The sequence below is a fragment of the Geotrypetes seraphini genome, chromosome 13 (genome assembly GCF_902459505.1).
Source record: "Geotrypetes seraphini chromosome 13, aGeoSer1.1, whole genome shotgun sequence".
Lineage (NCBI taxonomy): Eukaryota > Metazoa > Chordata > Amphibia > Gymnophiona > Dermophiidae > Geotrypetes > Geotrypetes seraphini.
The window spans coordinates 79,031,211-79,048,526 of NC_047096.1; the positions used below are offsets into that span (position 1 = coordinate 79,031,211).

The window sequence follows — 17,316 nt, forward strand, 5'->3', positions numbered from 1 at the left end:
CAAGGTGAAACCACTTCAGGAACGGCCCAGAGATCCAAAGAAAACTAAGCAGGTTGGCTCACAGGTACCCAATGAGATCAGCCTGACAGCTGCAGACCAAAGAATGTGAATTTTCAAGCAGGCAGAGCTTCAAAATTGCTCCAAGCACTGAATTACTCAAAAAGGGGATGGAATTATATCAAATTAAAATAATAAAATGGGGCGAGCAAAACAAAACCACTCCTGTAGGCACATGTGCAGAAGGAAAGAACTGAAGGTGGAGTTAAGAGAGCCCAGTGAAGTATAACAGAGGCAGAGTGAAAAATCTGGAGTGGATTCTTTCTGTAGCAGCACATGGCTATGGGAAAATAATCCTCTAGACTAGAACAGTGATCCCCAAACCTGTCCTGGAGGACCACCAGGCCAATCGGGTTTTCTGGATAGCCCTAATGAATATGCATGGAACAGATTTGCATACCTGTCACTTTCATTACATGCAAATCTCTCTCATGCATATTCATTAAGGCTAGCCTGAAAACCCTATTGGCCTACTGGTCCTCCAGGACAGGGTTGGGGATCACTGCCCTAGAACGTCCCACCTAATGCACTGGAAAGACAGATAACTAAAGAGGGAAGAAACACAGGAGTGGGGGAGCGAGAACCGAGACACTGGTGGACTTCAACCCACAGATCAGGACAGAAACAGAACAGCACTGGCCTCAGCTTAGTCACACTTTCTACTGCTCTCACACCCACTGCTAGACCTCTCAAAGTATTTTTATAAAAATAAAGGTATAAATTCCTGCATATGATATTAATGATTTTGAAAAAGAAGTATCTTAGATAAATATGTAGATAGATTTACAGACAAACAGACCCATATGTATAAGAGTTTATTCTTTGTACTGCCATCATGGAGTGTTAGCTCTTGAAAGCTAGTCGATATGTGTTTTTAAAAAATTGTCTTGGAATTAGCTAACACCTTTTCGGTACGACCTCATAATGAATTACATTTAGGTATAAGTCCCATCTCCCTTTACAACAGATAATTTCCTAATCCTAAACGGCTTACATGTTTTGCACCTATAGTAAGTTAATCCACTTTATATTTTTCTGTTTATATTTACTAACATGTATTTATCTGAAGAGTCAAAAAATACTTTTTTTTCTTTTTGTCAAAACTAGAAAGGTCCAATTTGCCTTTTCTTTAACCTGTGCCTAATTCTGCCCAGAAGAGCCAACATTTACAGCTCCAGCATGCTAGACTGAGAAGTTAATCATTGTCATCTAAACATATTATAACTGACGATCTCAGCCACATTGGGAAATATTTACATCAAACTGTAATAATAAAATTCAAATGGCACCTTTATCTGTCTGTCACAAATACAGCACTCACACAGCCAGGTATGCCTGCAAACTACACAGTGGACCTGGGAGGTCAGATATTTTGTCAACACCTACATTAGTCTTTCTAGCCATGTAGATCAATACAAAACTTTGTTGCTAGACATGGGAAAGGAGAGGTGCTGGGTGTGAACTAAGGATCTATAAAAATCGCTGTCCAGGATGGTTGTCAATCAATCACTAGGCATCTTTTATAGAATCATGATTAGCAGCACCCAACTCAATTTAGACGCCAGTATATTAGTCGAGGATTTTCCTGGTCTAATTTATGAATGTCTAACACAGATACTAGAGAATGACACAGGGACAACTATTTCCCCATGAGTTTTGTCACTGTCCCTTTCCTGTAAACTCTGCCTTAACTGCACAAGCCTCAAACACTTACGATTTTAAAGTGTTTGAGACTTGTGCAGATGAGGACGGAGCTTGTAGGAATGGGGCAGGAAAAGAACTTGCTGGGATGGGAAAATGAGTTCCCATGGGGATGGGGAAAAATTTGTCCTCGTGTCATTCTCTAACAGATACTTACTGATGCCTAAGTCATCCCATGCCCATTCTCTGGCCCTAAACATGAACACATAGGCAGCTCGATATAGGTGCTGCTAGGTGCCTCACCAAGCTCCACACACAGAACTTAATCGTTTTTAAATTAGCTTTTAATGGCCTTTTCAATTACCACACCAAATAATAAATTTTGAGTTCTGTGGGGAACTCGGCTAGGGGCTGCTGATCTAGTTGCCGTTTATGGAATCCGGGCCCTTATGTATAACTCAGTTTTCCCATAGACACCAGTTTTGAGGCTCAAATATAGGCACTCATGTGCCTTTATAAAGTAGCCTCACAAAACTTGCTGAAATTGCAGGAGAGTGTGGTGACGTGGTTAGAGCTCCAGTCTTAGCACTCTGAGGTTATGGGTTCAAAGCCCCTACTGCTCCTTGTGACCTGGGCAAATCACTTAGGCCCAAATTTTGTAACCAGCGCCTAAAGTGAGGCACCTATCTCAGAGACGCTCAACTAGATAGGCGCCTATCTAAATTGAATAACAAGCCCAATTAAGCTTTTTAATCAGCACTGATTGAAACCTAGGCGCCTTTCAAGAAAGCGCGATTCTGTAAGATGCCTCTAAAAATTTAGACGGCCTTCAAAAAAATAGGTGCTATGCATGTTACAGAATCACTGCTCTTAAGCAGGGGTGTCCAATGTCGGTTCTCGAGGGCCGCAATCCAGTCGGGTTTTCAGGATTTCCCCAATGAATATGCATTGAAAGCAGTGCATGCAACTAGATCTCATGCATATTCATTGGGGAAATCCGACATTGGACACCCCTGTCTTAAGGGTTCTTAAGTACTCACATAGGCACCTAACTTTTAGTTGTGCCTAGAGCTGGCCTATTTAATGGGTGTCTCCAAAACAGGTGCTGCTCAGTGCGATTCACTAAACAGCACCCAATTTTACTTGAATCGCGCTGAACAGTGCCTATATATGCGCTTAACTTTTGGGCGCTACTTATAGAATTTGCCCTTTAATCCTCCACTGCCCCAGGTACATTAGACAGCTTGTGAGCCCACCCGGACAGGGAAATTGCTTGAAGTACCTGCATGTAAACCGCTTTGAATGTGGTGGTAAAACTACAAAAAAGTGGTATATAAGTCCCAATCTCTTTCCCTAAAACGCAGGAATGTATATTTACACATGCTGGTGTAAAAAGGTGCATAGGTTGTAAAATACCTTTTAGTCAGCTATCTGCATACTTTGTGACTCTGTCGGTGCTCCACTCAAACTATACCCTTGATCATGCCTACCCTCAACTCAGGTAAAAATGCAGATCATCTTGTTACCAGTGTACTTTTTCATGTGCACTAACAATGGTGATCAGACAATAATGGGTTTAGCTGAAGTACCATTCCAAGTTAAGTACTTGCAGAAACATAACGCACTATTGAAAGTCAGGAGTCAAGAATAACACCTAAACTCGATGTTTACCTTTACTTCAAAGGTCATGAGGAAGCCTAATCTAATCACCCCAACACATCTCTGCTTTGGTCACATATAATTTTAGCTTGTTCAGGGTCACCCAGGATGAGCTGGACTGGCAACACTCATTTAATATTTTGACTGAATTTCCAAAATCTGCACTTACAGGGCAGTAGATCAGGGACTCCATGGCATAATCTTTATAATAGGGTTTATACACAAAACATCCTTTATATAATTATCCTCAAGAGGAAAAAAAAATCATTTCTAATCCTAGTATCTGTGGCAGAGTACAAATGAGGATGCTGCCCAAAATACTCCAGGATAAGGAGCAACATTCAAGTGGTCATATCCTACACAGCTGGGAACGAGTGCAGACCCTTGCAGTGTGGACTGGAATCACTGGTACCCCCCATAGAAGCACAAATCCAAGAGAGAAAATCAAGTTTTAATGTTTTCTAGTCCATTATGGAGTCATTTTTCATTTAGGAATGTGGTCCATCAATTTCACATCCCAGGCAGATTCCAATATAACCATACATAAGCTCCGAGCACAAATCTACAGCTGAAATTATTTTTATCTGATATTATGAAAAGCCTGGAGTGTGGTGGGGAGCTGAAGACAAGGTCAAAGCACTTGTTTGTTTATTAATCCAATGAATCTTTTGCATGATGTTTAATAACTGGACGGCCTGCCCAGTTTTCTTTCTTTCAGTAGGAGTCAGAGAATTTGTTGGCTAACTGGTCTCAGCAGGTCTCTCCACAGCTTTGGCACTTTGCTCTTTCACATACTGCTCCAGTAAAGCTGTCAGATATAGAGGGCTCTTCATCACCAGTGAGCAGGTCTCAGAAAGCATCAGAGTGAGACTACTCACCAGCTCCCCATGAATAACTGCCATGGAAGGCACTTTAGAACAACTGACGACCCCTTGTTTACTTAAGATGGTGTTTTCAATGCAAGCCCCTGAAAAACAAAAGAAAATAAAACTTTAAAGAAAGAGAAGAAAAGCAATTGAAGAGCAGGTTGCACTGGCTTGGAGTTTTGCGTTCTCACCCAGCAGATGGATGTGTGGTGTGCGTCTCATCACCTTCAGCATCTCCTTCACCTTCACTTCCTGACTGACCACGAGTAGGGTGTGGCCAATGAATAGAGGAAGCAGGTTCTGGTATTTGGAGTCAGAAAGACTCTCTCTCAAAATCTGAAAAAGGAAGGTATAGATCAGTCACAGCTATCAGTCACAGTCATGAGAAATGCTACTGTGTAGTACAAGGGCTATGCACACACACTGCTGGGGGGAGGAGATTTGTGAACATCCAAATCAAGTACGGGGGGAAGGGGGATTCTTCTAAAAGGCAGAAATGATCTGTGGTTACACACTTATAAATTACTTTTCCCAGCAAGCACTAGGTGAAGCACATTGATATAAAATGCAATGGGGTCAATTTTCAAAGAGTTTATTTTCCACCTGGAACACAATAAAGTTCATTAATAATTTAACACCTACTCCAATACAACAATCCACGTGTCAGTCCCTATGGTTGAACTCTTAATATTCAAATTGGCGAGTCTAAGATCCTCTGGAAACATTGGCTGCAGGCAGGCATACGTACTTTGGAAGATGCAATTTCTTTTTTTTTTTTTTTAAATAACTTTATTCATTTTATAACATCAAGTGTACAGTAAATATCAAACAATTATAGTACAACATCACTTGAAAATCTACAATATCATACAACAAAAAGATTTAACCCCCACCCCCCTCCCAAATTCATATACAACTAAAATATACCACATGAAAATAATATCTTATGTCATTCATAAATATATTATTAGTGGAAAACCAAGAATCCCCCTCCCCACCCCAAATCCACATGAGTATTAAAATTGGGAAAAGTGTAAATTATTCATTATAATACTTTAATAATGGTCTCCCCACATCCTTAAATTTATTATAGTAACTTTTTTGAACTGCCAATGCTCTTTCCATTTTATACACGTGACAAACTAAATTCCACCAGAAACAATAATTCAGTCTTTTACAATCCTTCCAATTATATGTTATTGGTTGGATGGCAACTCCTGTCAATATCATCAAAAGCTTGTAATTTCTAATAGGCTAATGGTAAATTTATTACAATTGCAACAATCATTTGGCATATTAAAGTCTCAAGGATTTAAATGGTTGTAGTTGAAACAGGCCATTCAGAAAGGGTTCCCTGATTGGAGAAATTTTAAAAAATCAGTATAGCTTGCCGGGCCTATGATTTCCAGACAGATTGGCAGGGGCATCAGGCCGCCAAGTGGTACAAATTAATATTTGAATAAGAAACCTAAAACAAGTTTAAAAAACATCTGAAGCATTAAGATAAAGTAGCAGATTTCTGCTACTCAATGGCCACAGAGTTGGACTTGGAGAATGAGAAGTACAACATAGAAACATGATGGCAGATAAAGGCCAAATGGCCCATCCAGTCTGCCCAACCACTGGTAGACTCAAGAGTAATGTAAGGAAATTCTTCTTTACTGAGAGGGTGGTGGATGCCTGGAATACGCTCCCGAGAGAGGTGGTGGAGATAAAAACGGTGGCAGCGTTCAAAAAAGCATGGAATGAACACAGAGGATCTAGAATCAGAAAATAGTAAATATTGAAGAACTAAGGCCAGTACTGGGCAGACTTGCATGGTCTGTGTTTGCATATAGCCGTTTGGTGGAGGATGGCCTGGGGAGGGCTTCAATGGCAGGGAGGGTGTAGATGGACTGGAGTGAGCTTTGATGGAGACTTCAATAGTTGGAACCTAAGCACAGTACCAGGCAGAGCTTTGGATTCTTACCCAGAAATAGCTAAGAAGAAAAAGAACCCCCCTCCCCCAACAAACCATTCTCTCTTCCTCTCTCTAAGAGATCCCACGTGCCTATCCCGGGCTTTCTTAAAATCAGTCTCTCCTCTCCACCACCTCTTCCAGGAGACTGTTCCACACATCTACCACCCTTTCTGTAAAAAAGTATTTCCTTAGATTACTCTGGAGCCTATCACCTCTTAACTTCATCCTATGCCCTCTCCATTCCAGAGCTTTCTTTCAAATGAAAGAGACTGGCTCAGCTCTCACCCGGTTAGAGAAGAACTTGAGGTGGATGCTGTGCTTCAAGAGTTGGTGACGCAGTAACAGCAGCTCCTCAGCAGTCAGTGGATTTTTCTGAAACACTGCAATCATTTTATTCTCACTTAACACCTTTTCCAATTGTTTCTTTATCAGTATGTCCAGTCCAGTCTCCTGTGAAGTAATAGCACAGGATCAGTAACATTAATGGAGTTTTAAATTAGTGACACACTTCAATACTAAAGTACCGACAGATAGCTAACAGGATAGCAATAGCAAAGAAATCAGATAAGCAAAGAAATCAGATAACAAATAGAAATAGGGAAGAAGTGGAAAATTATAGGCTGATAAGACTTATTTCAGTGTAATGGAGACACTGTTCAAGGAAAAGATAGTGAGATTCCTGGACTCCAACAGGTAACAAGATCCAAGGCAACATGGTTTCACCAAAGGAAAATTGTGCCAATTTCTTTGACTGGATGACAAGAGAATTGGATAGTGGATATGCACTGGATGTAGTCTATTTGGGTTTCAGTAAGACCTCTGACATGGTCCCTCATAGGAGGCTCATAAATAAACTCAGTGGTAAATTGTTTTGGTAACTGGTTGACTGACAGATGGCAGAGGATGGTGGTAAATGGAGTCTACTCAGAGGATAGAAACGTAAATAGAAGAGTGTCTCGGGAATCAGTACTGGGGCCTATTCTACTCAACATTTCACTATGCTGCGTCAGGGCAATAAGGTTGCGTATCGGCACTTAACTCTGTGCTCAAAAGAGTTAAGTGCCGATACGCAGCCTTATTGCCCTGACGCAGCATAGTGAAATGCTGGCATGCCATCGTCGGCTTTTTGCTGATGGGCTTAACAGACTTGCTGTTTTTGAACAAGACTGTGGAATACTGATGATACCTTGAACTGCAAGGGATAGAGATAAGTGTTGTAGCTTAAGGCTTTTGTGCATATTTCATGCTAGCACTCATCTGATCGCAGTTCTAACACACTAGCGAGAAGTGATTTTATGGTCACTCCCGAGTACCTCTGTTAGGCCCCCTCCAGCTTAAGAAAGTAAGGCTGGAATGTAGTGTTTAGCTCCGAGGAAGTTTTTTTAATATAAAAACTTATTTAAAAATTATAAAATAATTTATTAGTAAATTAAAAATTATAAAATTAATTTGATTATGAAATTATAAAATTGATAGGGAGTTATAAAATTAACAGAGAAACATAGGGAGGAAGAGGTTTTTGAGCCAATGATGTAGCTCATGAATACAGCCTGCTTGAAAGCTAATGAGCAGTGGCAGGCTGGGACTCTGAGGCTCTTTCCTCCTTTCCTTGTGAGCTGAATACATTATGATAGCATAATACTATATTGAAAGTTAATCCCTTTTAATTAGGGAACATATCCCCTAGGTCAGAGGTAGGCAATTCCGGTCCTCGAGAGCCAGAGCCAGGTCAGGTTTTCAGGATATCCACAATGAATATGTATGAGATGGATTTGCATGCACTGCCTCCTTGAGATGCAAATCTATCTCATGCATATTTATTGTGGATATCCTGAAAACTTGACCTGGCTCCGGCTCTCTAGGACCAGAATTGCCTACCCCTGCCCTAGGTGTTTAGAGTATTAAATAGTAGGGATCCCCAGGGGTCTGTGCTGGGACCACTGCTTTTTAACATATTTATCAATGATCTACAGATAGGAATAACTAGTGAGATAATTAAATTTGCTGATGACATAAAGTTGTTAAATTGCAAGAGAACCTTATAAGACTGGGCATCAAAAAGGCAGATGACATTTAATGTTAACAAGTGCAAAGTAATGCATGTGGGAAAGGGGAACTCAAACTATAACTACATGATGCAGGGATCCACATTAGGAGTCACTGCCCAGGAAAAGGATCTAGGTGTCATTGTTGAGGATACGATGAAGCCTTCTGCTCAATGTGTGTCAGCAGTTAAGAAAGCAAATAGAATGTTAGGAATTATCAGGAAAGGAATGGAAAACGAAGATGAAAATGTTAATCGCTCTATGGTGTGGCTGCACCTCAAATACTGTGTGCAGTTCTGGTCACCGCATCTCAAAAAAAGATATAGCAGAATTAGCAAAGGTACAGAGAAGGGTGACAAAAATAATAAAAGAAGAGACAGCTCAGGGGAGATATAATAGAGGTCTATAAATTACTGAGTGGAGTGGAAAGAGTAGATATGAATCGCTCATTTAATAATAACAATAATTTATTTTTATATACCGCCATACCCGGAAGTTTTAGGGGTTCACAACAATTCAAACATGATACATACAATACAAATCATTTAAAATTCAGCAAGTTAGATACATACGATATAGGAGGAAATACAAACAATTTTAAAATAATAAAAGGGGAGTGTGTGGCGCAGTGGTTAAAGCTACAGCCTCAGCACCCTGGGGTTGTGGGTTCAAACCCACGCTGCTCCTTGTGACCCTGGGCAAGTCACTTAATCCCCCCATTGCCCCAGGTACATTAGATAGATTGTGAGACAGGGAAAAATGCTTGAGTACCTGAATAAACTCATGTAAACCATTCTGAGCTCTCCTGGGAGAACGGTATAGAAAATTGAATAAATAAATAAAAGATAGTAAGTTAAATATTAAGATACATTAGGAACCATGCCTATTGAATAAATGAGTTTTTATTTGTTTTCTGAAATCAAGATAAGAGGAGGCTTCTAACAAAGTTTTGGCAAGCCATGAGTTCAATTTGGCCACCTGAAAAGAAAAGATTCTCTCAAGGAACCTTTTGTAATAACAAGATTTTATTGAGGGATATGCAAACAAGTGTATTCTTAGAGAGCTCTTGTTAGTATAATTCAAAGTAAAATGAGGAATAAGATAACCTGGTAGCATGCCAAATACTGTTTTATAGCAAATGCATGAGAACTTAAATAGAACTCTGGATTTCAAAGGCAGCCTGTGAAGCTTTTGATAAAAGGGGGTAATATGCTCCCATTTCTTTCTAAAAATATTAGGACTAGGGGGCATGCAATAAGATTTAAAACATACTAGAGAAAATATTTCTTCATTCAAACAGGTAATTAAACTCTGGTATTTGTCGCCAGAGAATGTAGTGAAAGTGGTTAGCTTAGCAGGGTTTAAGAAATGTTTAGATAATTTCCTATAAGAGGAGTCCATAAGCCATTATTAATATGGCTTGGGGAAATCCACCACTTATTCCTAGAATAAGCAGCATAAAATCTATTTTTCTCCTTGCCAGGTACTTGGGCCCTGCGTTGGCCACTCTTGGAAACAAGATACTAGGCTTGATGGAACTTTGGTCTGTCTCAATATGGCAACTCTTGTGTTCTTACAATTTTAAACACAAGAGTGCTTATTTTAAAATGAATCCAGCCTGAATAGGCAACCAATGGGACTTTATATAAATAGGCAAAACTCTATCAAACCATATAATCACAGATTAATTGAGGTATATTATGATTTTTTTGTCTCCCAAGCATTACCAGATTTGTATAAAAACACTTTATTATGTATGTAACCTTGCAACTTGTTCTGAGCTTTCCTGGGAGGATGGGATATAAAACCAAATAAATACATATGGATGCCTAGGTTTAGCTCTTCCTCACGAATAACCCCCTGCCATTCTGCCTGCCATTTTATGCTGCTCTTCCCCTACACAGGCCCCTCTTCAGTTTCCTATGTTTAAGGTCTGAAAAATGTGTCTCTTCTAGTACTGCAATACCTGCATCTCATTTCTTAAGGTATGACAGAATCTTTGTTTAATTGGGGAACATATGCTATCCACCTTATGTAATACTATTTTTGTCACCACCATATGTCCTCCATAACAAAGCCTTCCATCCCAGATATTCCCCATTCAATCCAAAAATCCTTCATCTGTAAATGCTCCCAGCCAGATCTTACACCACCTGCCAATAGCACTGTTTTCTTCCTAAGAATACAAAAAAATCTGAATGTCATCTGCACATAAATAAAATTATAGACTTTCCAATGGTCTTAAATAAATACTAAAGAAAAAGCAGAGCATATATTGACCCCCTGGGCCATACATACCTCTTTTTTGAAACGCATTCTGGGAACAACACACCTTTCTGGGACAGCAGGTTTTGGTGCAATGTACTGTGTGAGAGCCATTAGTTTCTGGCGATCAAAGTGCATGGCCTTGCGATGACGAGTGACAGCTTTAGAACCATGCCGAACACTCTGCAAAGTAGGAAGCCAGCCTAAGGTAAAGCAACAAAAGAAAAGACCATCATCTGAATCCCTGCCAGTTTCACAAAACTAAACAAGGAGAGTGAGACCATTGACTAGAAATTCACTTCTTCTCCATACATTTTAGGGTAACAGATACTAGTTTCCTGGATTGGCCACCGTGAGAACGGGCTACTGGGCTTGATGGACCTTTGGTCTGACCCAGTAAGGCTTTATTTATGTTCTTATAACATCGAAACAAAATCAACCTTAGATTTTCTAATACTCCAGAAATCAGAATTGTAAGCTTAAGTTGTCTTGTAGTGATGTTTCAGAAGAAACTAGATGGACAAAGTAACTTGTAGGATGCAGAAGAATTACTTTTCTGCTGGAAACCAACTGGGTCTAATTTGTGACCCTTTCCACTCTCATGAATGCATAGTGAAACCCATGCCTGTAAACCTCTTAGGTACATCCTTAAGTTGCCAGGAAGTAAAGATCAACTTCCAGCTTACTATTAACCATCAACTCGGTACAGCTGAAATAGAATTCAAAGAAAAAAAAAAACACAACATATGGAGAATCCAATCATCTGGTTATGGAAATAAGTAAAAACGGAACCAATACATTCCATCTTAAAAAAATCCAGAAAAACAAGCTTTTGACCATCTTAGTAGAGCCAGGCAGAGCTGTTGGACCTCCAGCTTCCAGAAGATCTGGCTTCTATCCATTTTAGTAGAGCCAGATCCTCTGGATCTGATGTATTCCGTATTAAGGGCTCCTTTTACTAAACTGCGGAAGAGCTTCTTACCATGGGTCCATGAGAAGCTCTTCCACGGTTTAGTAAAACCCAATGTAAAGGAGATACCAAACCTATAACTGCTGGGGGATCCAGAAGATCTGCCTTTTACCCATTTTAAGGCAGCTTCTTTAATATGAAATGCATCAGAATTGGTTCTACTAAGATGGGTAAAATACAGATCCTGCAGATCTCCCAGAAGCTGCAGGTCCAGAAACTCTATCTAGCTCTACTAAGATGATTAAAATCCAGCTTCTCAGATCTTTAAGGTGAAATGTATTAGATCCAGGGAATCCAGCTTTTACCTATTTCCAGCCTGTGTTTGGAATGTCAAGATTTAGAAAGACATGTGCAAAGAATCAGAGTCCAATTTTTGTAAGACAAAGAGCAATCACACGTCCTGTAGTGAAACACAAAGCAATGAACAGCTTCTGGTCTGCCCATTTTTGCCAATGCTGAAATGTGCTCAGCAGTGAAAAATAATATGTAAGAAAAAAAAATTATTTGCAAAATTATTGGGTCAGATATTCAGTGATATAAGCAGACAGAAACTGCTTAAATCGTGCTCAATGAGCTGGTCGCTGCAATTCAGCGGCACTAAATGGCCATCCATAAATTAGGCAGGAGTTATGCAGGTGCCTGCATAACTAACCAATAATAAATGGGAGACTGACTATGTTGATACTATGTACCAGTGGGAAGAGAGCAAATGACTCCTAAAAACGCTCAGAGAAGTGAAACTCTGAAGGGAAGGTGGATACCTTCCCTTGGGACAAGAGTTTACCGTCCAGTCATTGCATTTTACTTTACAGAACTTCACTTTCTAGCCACTGGTAAAATTGTGAACAGTTTAAATAATTTGTAAATTGACAAAAAATTGTTCAAAAAATTATACAAAAAGACTCTTGCTCATTGGAAACTGTACACTTATCTGTGCAAGCTTTTTAAAGTTTGTGGTTGTACAGGCTCTTAGGGGTCTCAACGCGGCCCCGTTTCGAATATTCTGCTTCAGGAGACCCGATGCTACACACTGTGACACCTCTGTTGTAACCACATTATTCCAAGAGATGATCTAAAATTACAAAAAATGTATCATAAATACCACACACACCGCTAAAATTTCAAATATAATACGGTGTGGGGAACTTTTACTGCCTCTAGGCAAAAATAGGAGAAGAAAGAAAGCACTATACACATACCGTTTTTCAACTTCAAAACCTCCAAACGACGGAGATCGCTGCTCAATCCACCAATTTTATACTACAGTGGGGAGGAGGGGTGACCTCCGACGGAGCGTGATGACGTCATCACGTCAACAAGGTTATGAATGTAAGTGCATGTGAATCACTGTCAATACAAATAAAGGCTATTGAGAAAGTCTGTTGAAAAAACCTTTACTGTTGCTGAAAAATCGATACATATGTTGCAAAAGTGAATGAGTTAATAAGTGCTGAAAAAATATTGTCACAGAAAAGCTACCCACTCAATCTCGTTATTCAGTCCATTAGGGTGAAGGGTGTTCAACTCAAAAATCCACCTTTGTTCCTTACGCCACAGAAGTTTAGGTATGTCACCCCCTCTAGTATTATTCACTGTGTCTAACACAGAAAATTTTAGATCCGCAATCTCATGTTGATGTTGAATCCAATGCTGCACCAGAGGCGCTTCAAGCGTGGCCGAATTGATCCTACTAATGTGCTCAACTATCCTGGTTTTGATGCTTCGGATTGTACAACCCACATATTTGAGCCCACAGGGGCATTGTATTATATATACAACTTGTTTGGTATTACAGTCTGAAACAGCAGAAGTAAGTCTCCTATTGGTGGAAAGGTTCATGTATTGTAAAGACACACTGTACTGGCACGTTTTACAATGCCCACATACGGTGTGCCCCCCTGTGCTGGTGCTTGTCTCTTGAGAAGGGTGTACAAACTGAGAATGCACCAAACGTTGTTTCAGATTCTGCTCTCTGGAAAATGCAAAACGCGGATGCTCCTGAAACTCTGGGTGGTACTGCATGACATGCCAATGACGTTTGATAGTGCGTTTGATATGAAACGCCAGATGAGAGTAAGGTAAGACACACACTAAAGGTTGCTCATCACTTTTTTGACGTGTTTCCAATAGCAACGTCCGGTTGACATACAACCCCCTCTTGTATGCTTTGTTGATAACAGAAACTGGGTACCCCTTGTCCTTAAACCTGACTTTCATAGCCTCTGCATGTAGAATATAATCTTGTGTAGAAGTGCAATGACTGGACGGTAAACTCTTGTCCCTTCAGAGTTTCACTTCTCTGAGCGTTTTTAGGAGTCATTTGCTCTCTTCCCACTGGTACATAGTATCAACATAGTCAGTCTCCCATTTATTATTTCATTCAATTTACTGACTAGTATTCACACATGAGTCCCTGTATGTTTTTCTAACGAAGTTATGCATAACTAACCAGGCATAGATTTACATAAACAGCAGGCCTATCTTTGCCTGGTTAGCTTAACATAATGTTTCATTTATAGTCCACTATAACCAAAAACAGTTCAAAGAAGTTGGACATAACCAAGAATATACAAATCATAAATCATTACAAATCAATAACTTTATTTAAAAGTACAGGCCCAGTACGGCTCCACCCTAAGTAGCCAAAAATTTGCCAAACAGGTTTTCAATATGTCTAAAAACTCTGTAGGGTAGAAGAGGTAATAGAAAAGATATTTCCCTTTCCAGTTGCCCAGCTTGAAAGGATGTGAATGGCGGTACTGAATATCAGCCAGCACCCGCATAACTACTAGGTAGTGGCCTGAAATTAATACCCCCCTCCCTTCCATCCCCTACTAGCTAGGTCTAATCCCCCTTCAACTCCCCACCACAATAAGGACCAGTCTCCCTCCCTCCCAACCCCCAAGATCCAACACCTCTGTTATCCTTTCACCCCTCAACACTACCTGACTGCCTTACCAACTACCCAATGGTAACCCCCCCCCCCCCCGCTCTCAAGAACAGCTACCCATCCAGCACCCTCATACCACTGAGCACAGTCCCCCCTCTCTCCCTTCAGAACTACTTTAATCTAACTTTTGGCTTTAATAGGATGTACCAAAGCACTCCTAACGTAGGGAGGAAAAAGAAAAAAAATCCAACTCCCTCAAGCCCGACACCCCGTCAGCCACCCCTAAGTGGCTCCACACCCAGGCTACCATTGTGGACATTTAGAGAACACGCTATTGGACATGGACCTATCTTATGGCAAAACCATCACATTCAGCAAAGGCACCACCGCATACTAGACCCTCTTCCCCTCACAAGGTTCTCGATATCAAGCCTGTAACCCCACAGTCCCCGAAGGTACCCAAAGGCAGCCACTCGTGATTGTTAAGCAAGGTACTTACCCATGCGATGGTCAAGACATGAGGAGAACCCCGGGCCATGACTTTTCCTGTGATAGGCGTAGCTAGTGAAGCTACTACCCACATAGTACAAACTCTGCAGTGCTTCTTACTTACGTGGGAAAAGTATCACCCTGAAGAGGGTGAGGTAGGGATGCTGGGAAAGCCCAGATGTACCTCTACAGCTGGCACCTTTCAGCCAGAACACCCCTCCCAAATAGCCAGGCCCTGGCTCTAAATCCACCGAAGAATCCAGAAGCTGAGAGTAACACATCCATTCAGCCGTCCTATAGGGAAAGGGAACTGGGGGGGGGGCCCAGGTGTTACCCTGATGAGGGTGAGGTAGGGACGCTGGGCCAGGTTACCTCCAAAGCTGGCACCATTCAGCCAAAACACCCCTCTTTCCAAACATCCAGGCCTGGGACCGAATCCACAAGCAGAAGCCAGGAGCTGTGAGGAACACATTCATGCAGCCTGCTGGAGATAGAGTATACTGGTTGGCCAGGAGGCTGTGCATCCAATATATCTGAGGACAACTCAGTGCTCTCTATCGCCACCTGATGGCTGATGGATGTAATCCCACAGTCATTTGCTGTTGGTGACAAGGAAGGGGAGATCCTGGAGCACTACAGTGTCAGGATCATGGTGAAGCTTAGAATGGCAAGCTCTAACCACAAAAGAAGAGGCGGCAGCCACCCAAAGGCCTGCTGCTGCAGAATCAAAAAGGTGGTTAAGGACAAAGTCCAGCTGACGGTCTTGAGCATCCTGTGGGGAAGGGACCCCCCAGTACCAATGCAAGGGCTGGAAGAGGCACAGAAGACACCATTTTCTTAGCTAAATAAGCCTGATATAGCATATTAATAAAGTCAGGCAAAAAGCCATCCTCCAGGACAGGAGCCTGCCCCTGCGGATCCTTCTTAGAACCTTTAGAAGACTTGTGAGCTTTAGACTTTGAATCACGACTAAGCTTTGCAGGGCCACAGACATGCTGTCCTCGGGGGCCGCTTTTGACTTTTTCAAGTGCCCCCAGGCATGCTGGGTTGTAGGACCGCCATCCGAGGTCGAGGGAACCTGGACCGATGAAAATTCAACCCCTTTCGTGCCGCAGCGCACGTGGAACACAGCCGCTCACCAGATAGCCATCCACTGCAAATAGAGCATGAATCTGAAGAATCTTGCACTGGGACTCCATCCGAGTAATCTTTCAAAGAAAGATGCTTGAAAGGTTAAAAAATAATCTTAAATTCAAATTAGGAAAAAAATCCAAGATGGCCCCCGTACGATTTTCAAAACCGCTTGGGAAAAAACTGATCTCTGGGATGCGGTGCTGAGATAAGAGGGAAGGAGCTAAAGACTTGGAATATTTATGTCTCCCTATAAGCTTGTCTGTCGAGAATAGGTTCACAACCCACTTATTCAGGAATAGGGTGGGATTGTACAAGAACTCCACTTGCTCCTGTTGATCTCTCACTGTAATCTCATGTTCCTATTGCTAAGGGTCATCTTTCTATATATGTCTCACACCTGAAGCTCCAGCAGGGTAAGGAGGATGCCGACTCTGATACCTCCTTACCCCACTGGTGACCTGTATGCTTCGGGCTTTTGCCCCGCCCACCTTGAATCTGACATCAGCCCTTTAAAGGGCCATTGCATTCCAGACCACCTCCTCTCACACCTGAAGCTCCAGCAGGGTAAGGAGGAAGCCAACTCTGATCCCTCCTTATCCCACCAGTGACCTGCATGCTTTGGGCTTTTGCCCCACCCACCCTGACTGAAGTCAGACCTCAGCCTTTTAAAGGGCAGTTCCAGTTCGGACCACCTCCACTCACACCTGAAGCATCTACAAGCAGAAGAGGGGTCTATTCTCAGGGCAAGAGTGCTAGGAAAGGGGTCTGCTGTTAAGGAGGGGAGGGTCACAAGGAGATCAGAATGACAGTGGCCAACACAAATCCGCTGATGTCAAGGTCTAATTTAGCCAATGACGGTCACGCATAAAAAAACAACAACACTCTGATCACCGCAGGCTGACTATTGACCATACTGAACTATTCTAAATCTGTCCAATAGATGTTTACTGGGCTCTTTTGTAAAACACTGACATCACGTGGTAGTAATGGATACCCCCCGCTGTTTTTTTCGAAGGCAGCTCCACAGCTTTACCCAATCATTTTTACCATTTTGTTATATAGAATATAAATACACACACGCGTAGGAGAAAACGCACGTAAGCCGTCATCCTTTTTAACAACAAATTTTATGGAGCACTCACCCAGCCTTCCAGCAACCCACTGCCCCATGCACGCCGCCATTTTGGAGACTGCGTAGCGCGAAAGGCACGCGCCGGTGAGATAAAGACGTCAGGGACGGAACCTCGCGCCTCTTTAAAGAGGTAGTTCGTATGTGCTGGGGGGCAACGATTACAAAGGCGGCCCCGCTATGCATCCGTATGTCCTAAGAAACAGGACGG

General features: G+C 41.7%; 1 protein-coding gene across 1 annotated transcript; it reads right to left on the reverse strand.

The window, feature by feature from the left end:
- Positions 1 to 3,554: 3,554 nt before the first annotated feature.
- MRPL10 (mitochondrial ribosomal protein L10) lies at positions 3,555 to 17,231 on the reverse strand. Its single transcript, XM_033918712.1, has 5 exons — positions 17,119 to 17,231; positions 10,527 to 10,696; positions 6,469 to 6,633; positions 4,415 to 4,559; positions 3,555 to 4,324 (listed from the first exon to the last, which is right to left on the reverse strand). The coding sequence occupies exons 1-5, from the start codon at positions 17,156 to 17,158 to the stop codon at positions 4,098 to 4,100; spliced, it is 747 nt and encodes a 248-aa protein (XP_033774603.1). The 5' UTR covers positions 17,159 to 17,231; the 3' UTR covers positions 3,555 to 4,097.
- Positions 17,232 to 17,316: the final 85 nt, after the last annotated feature.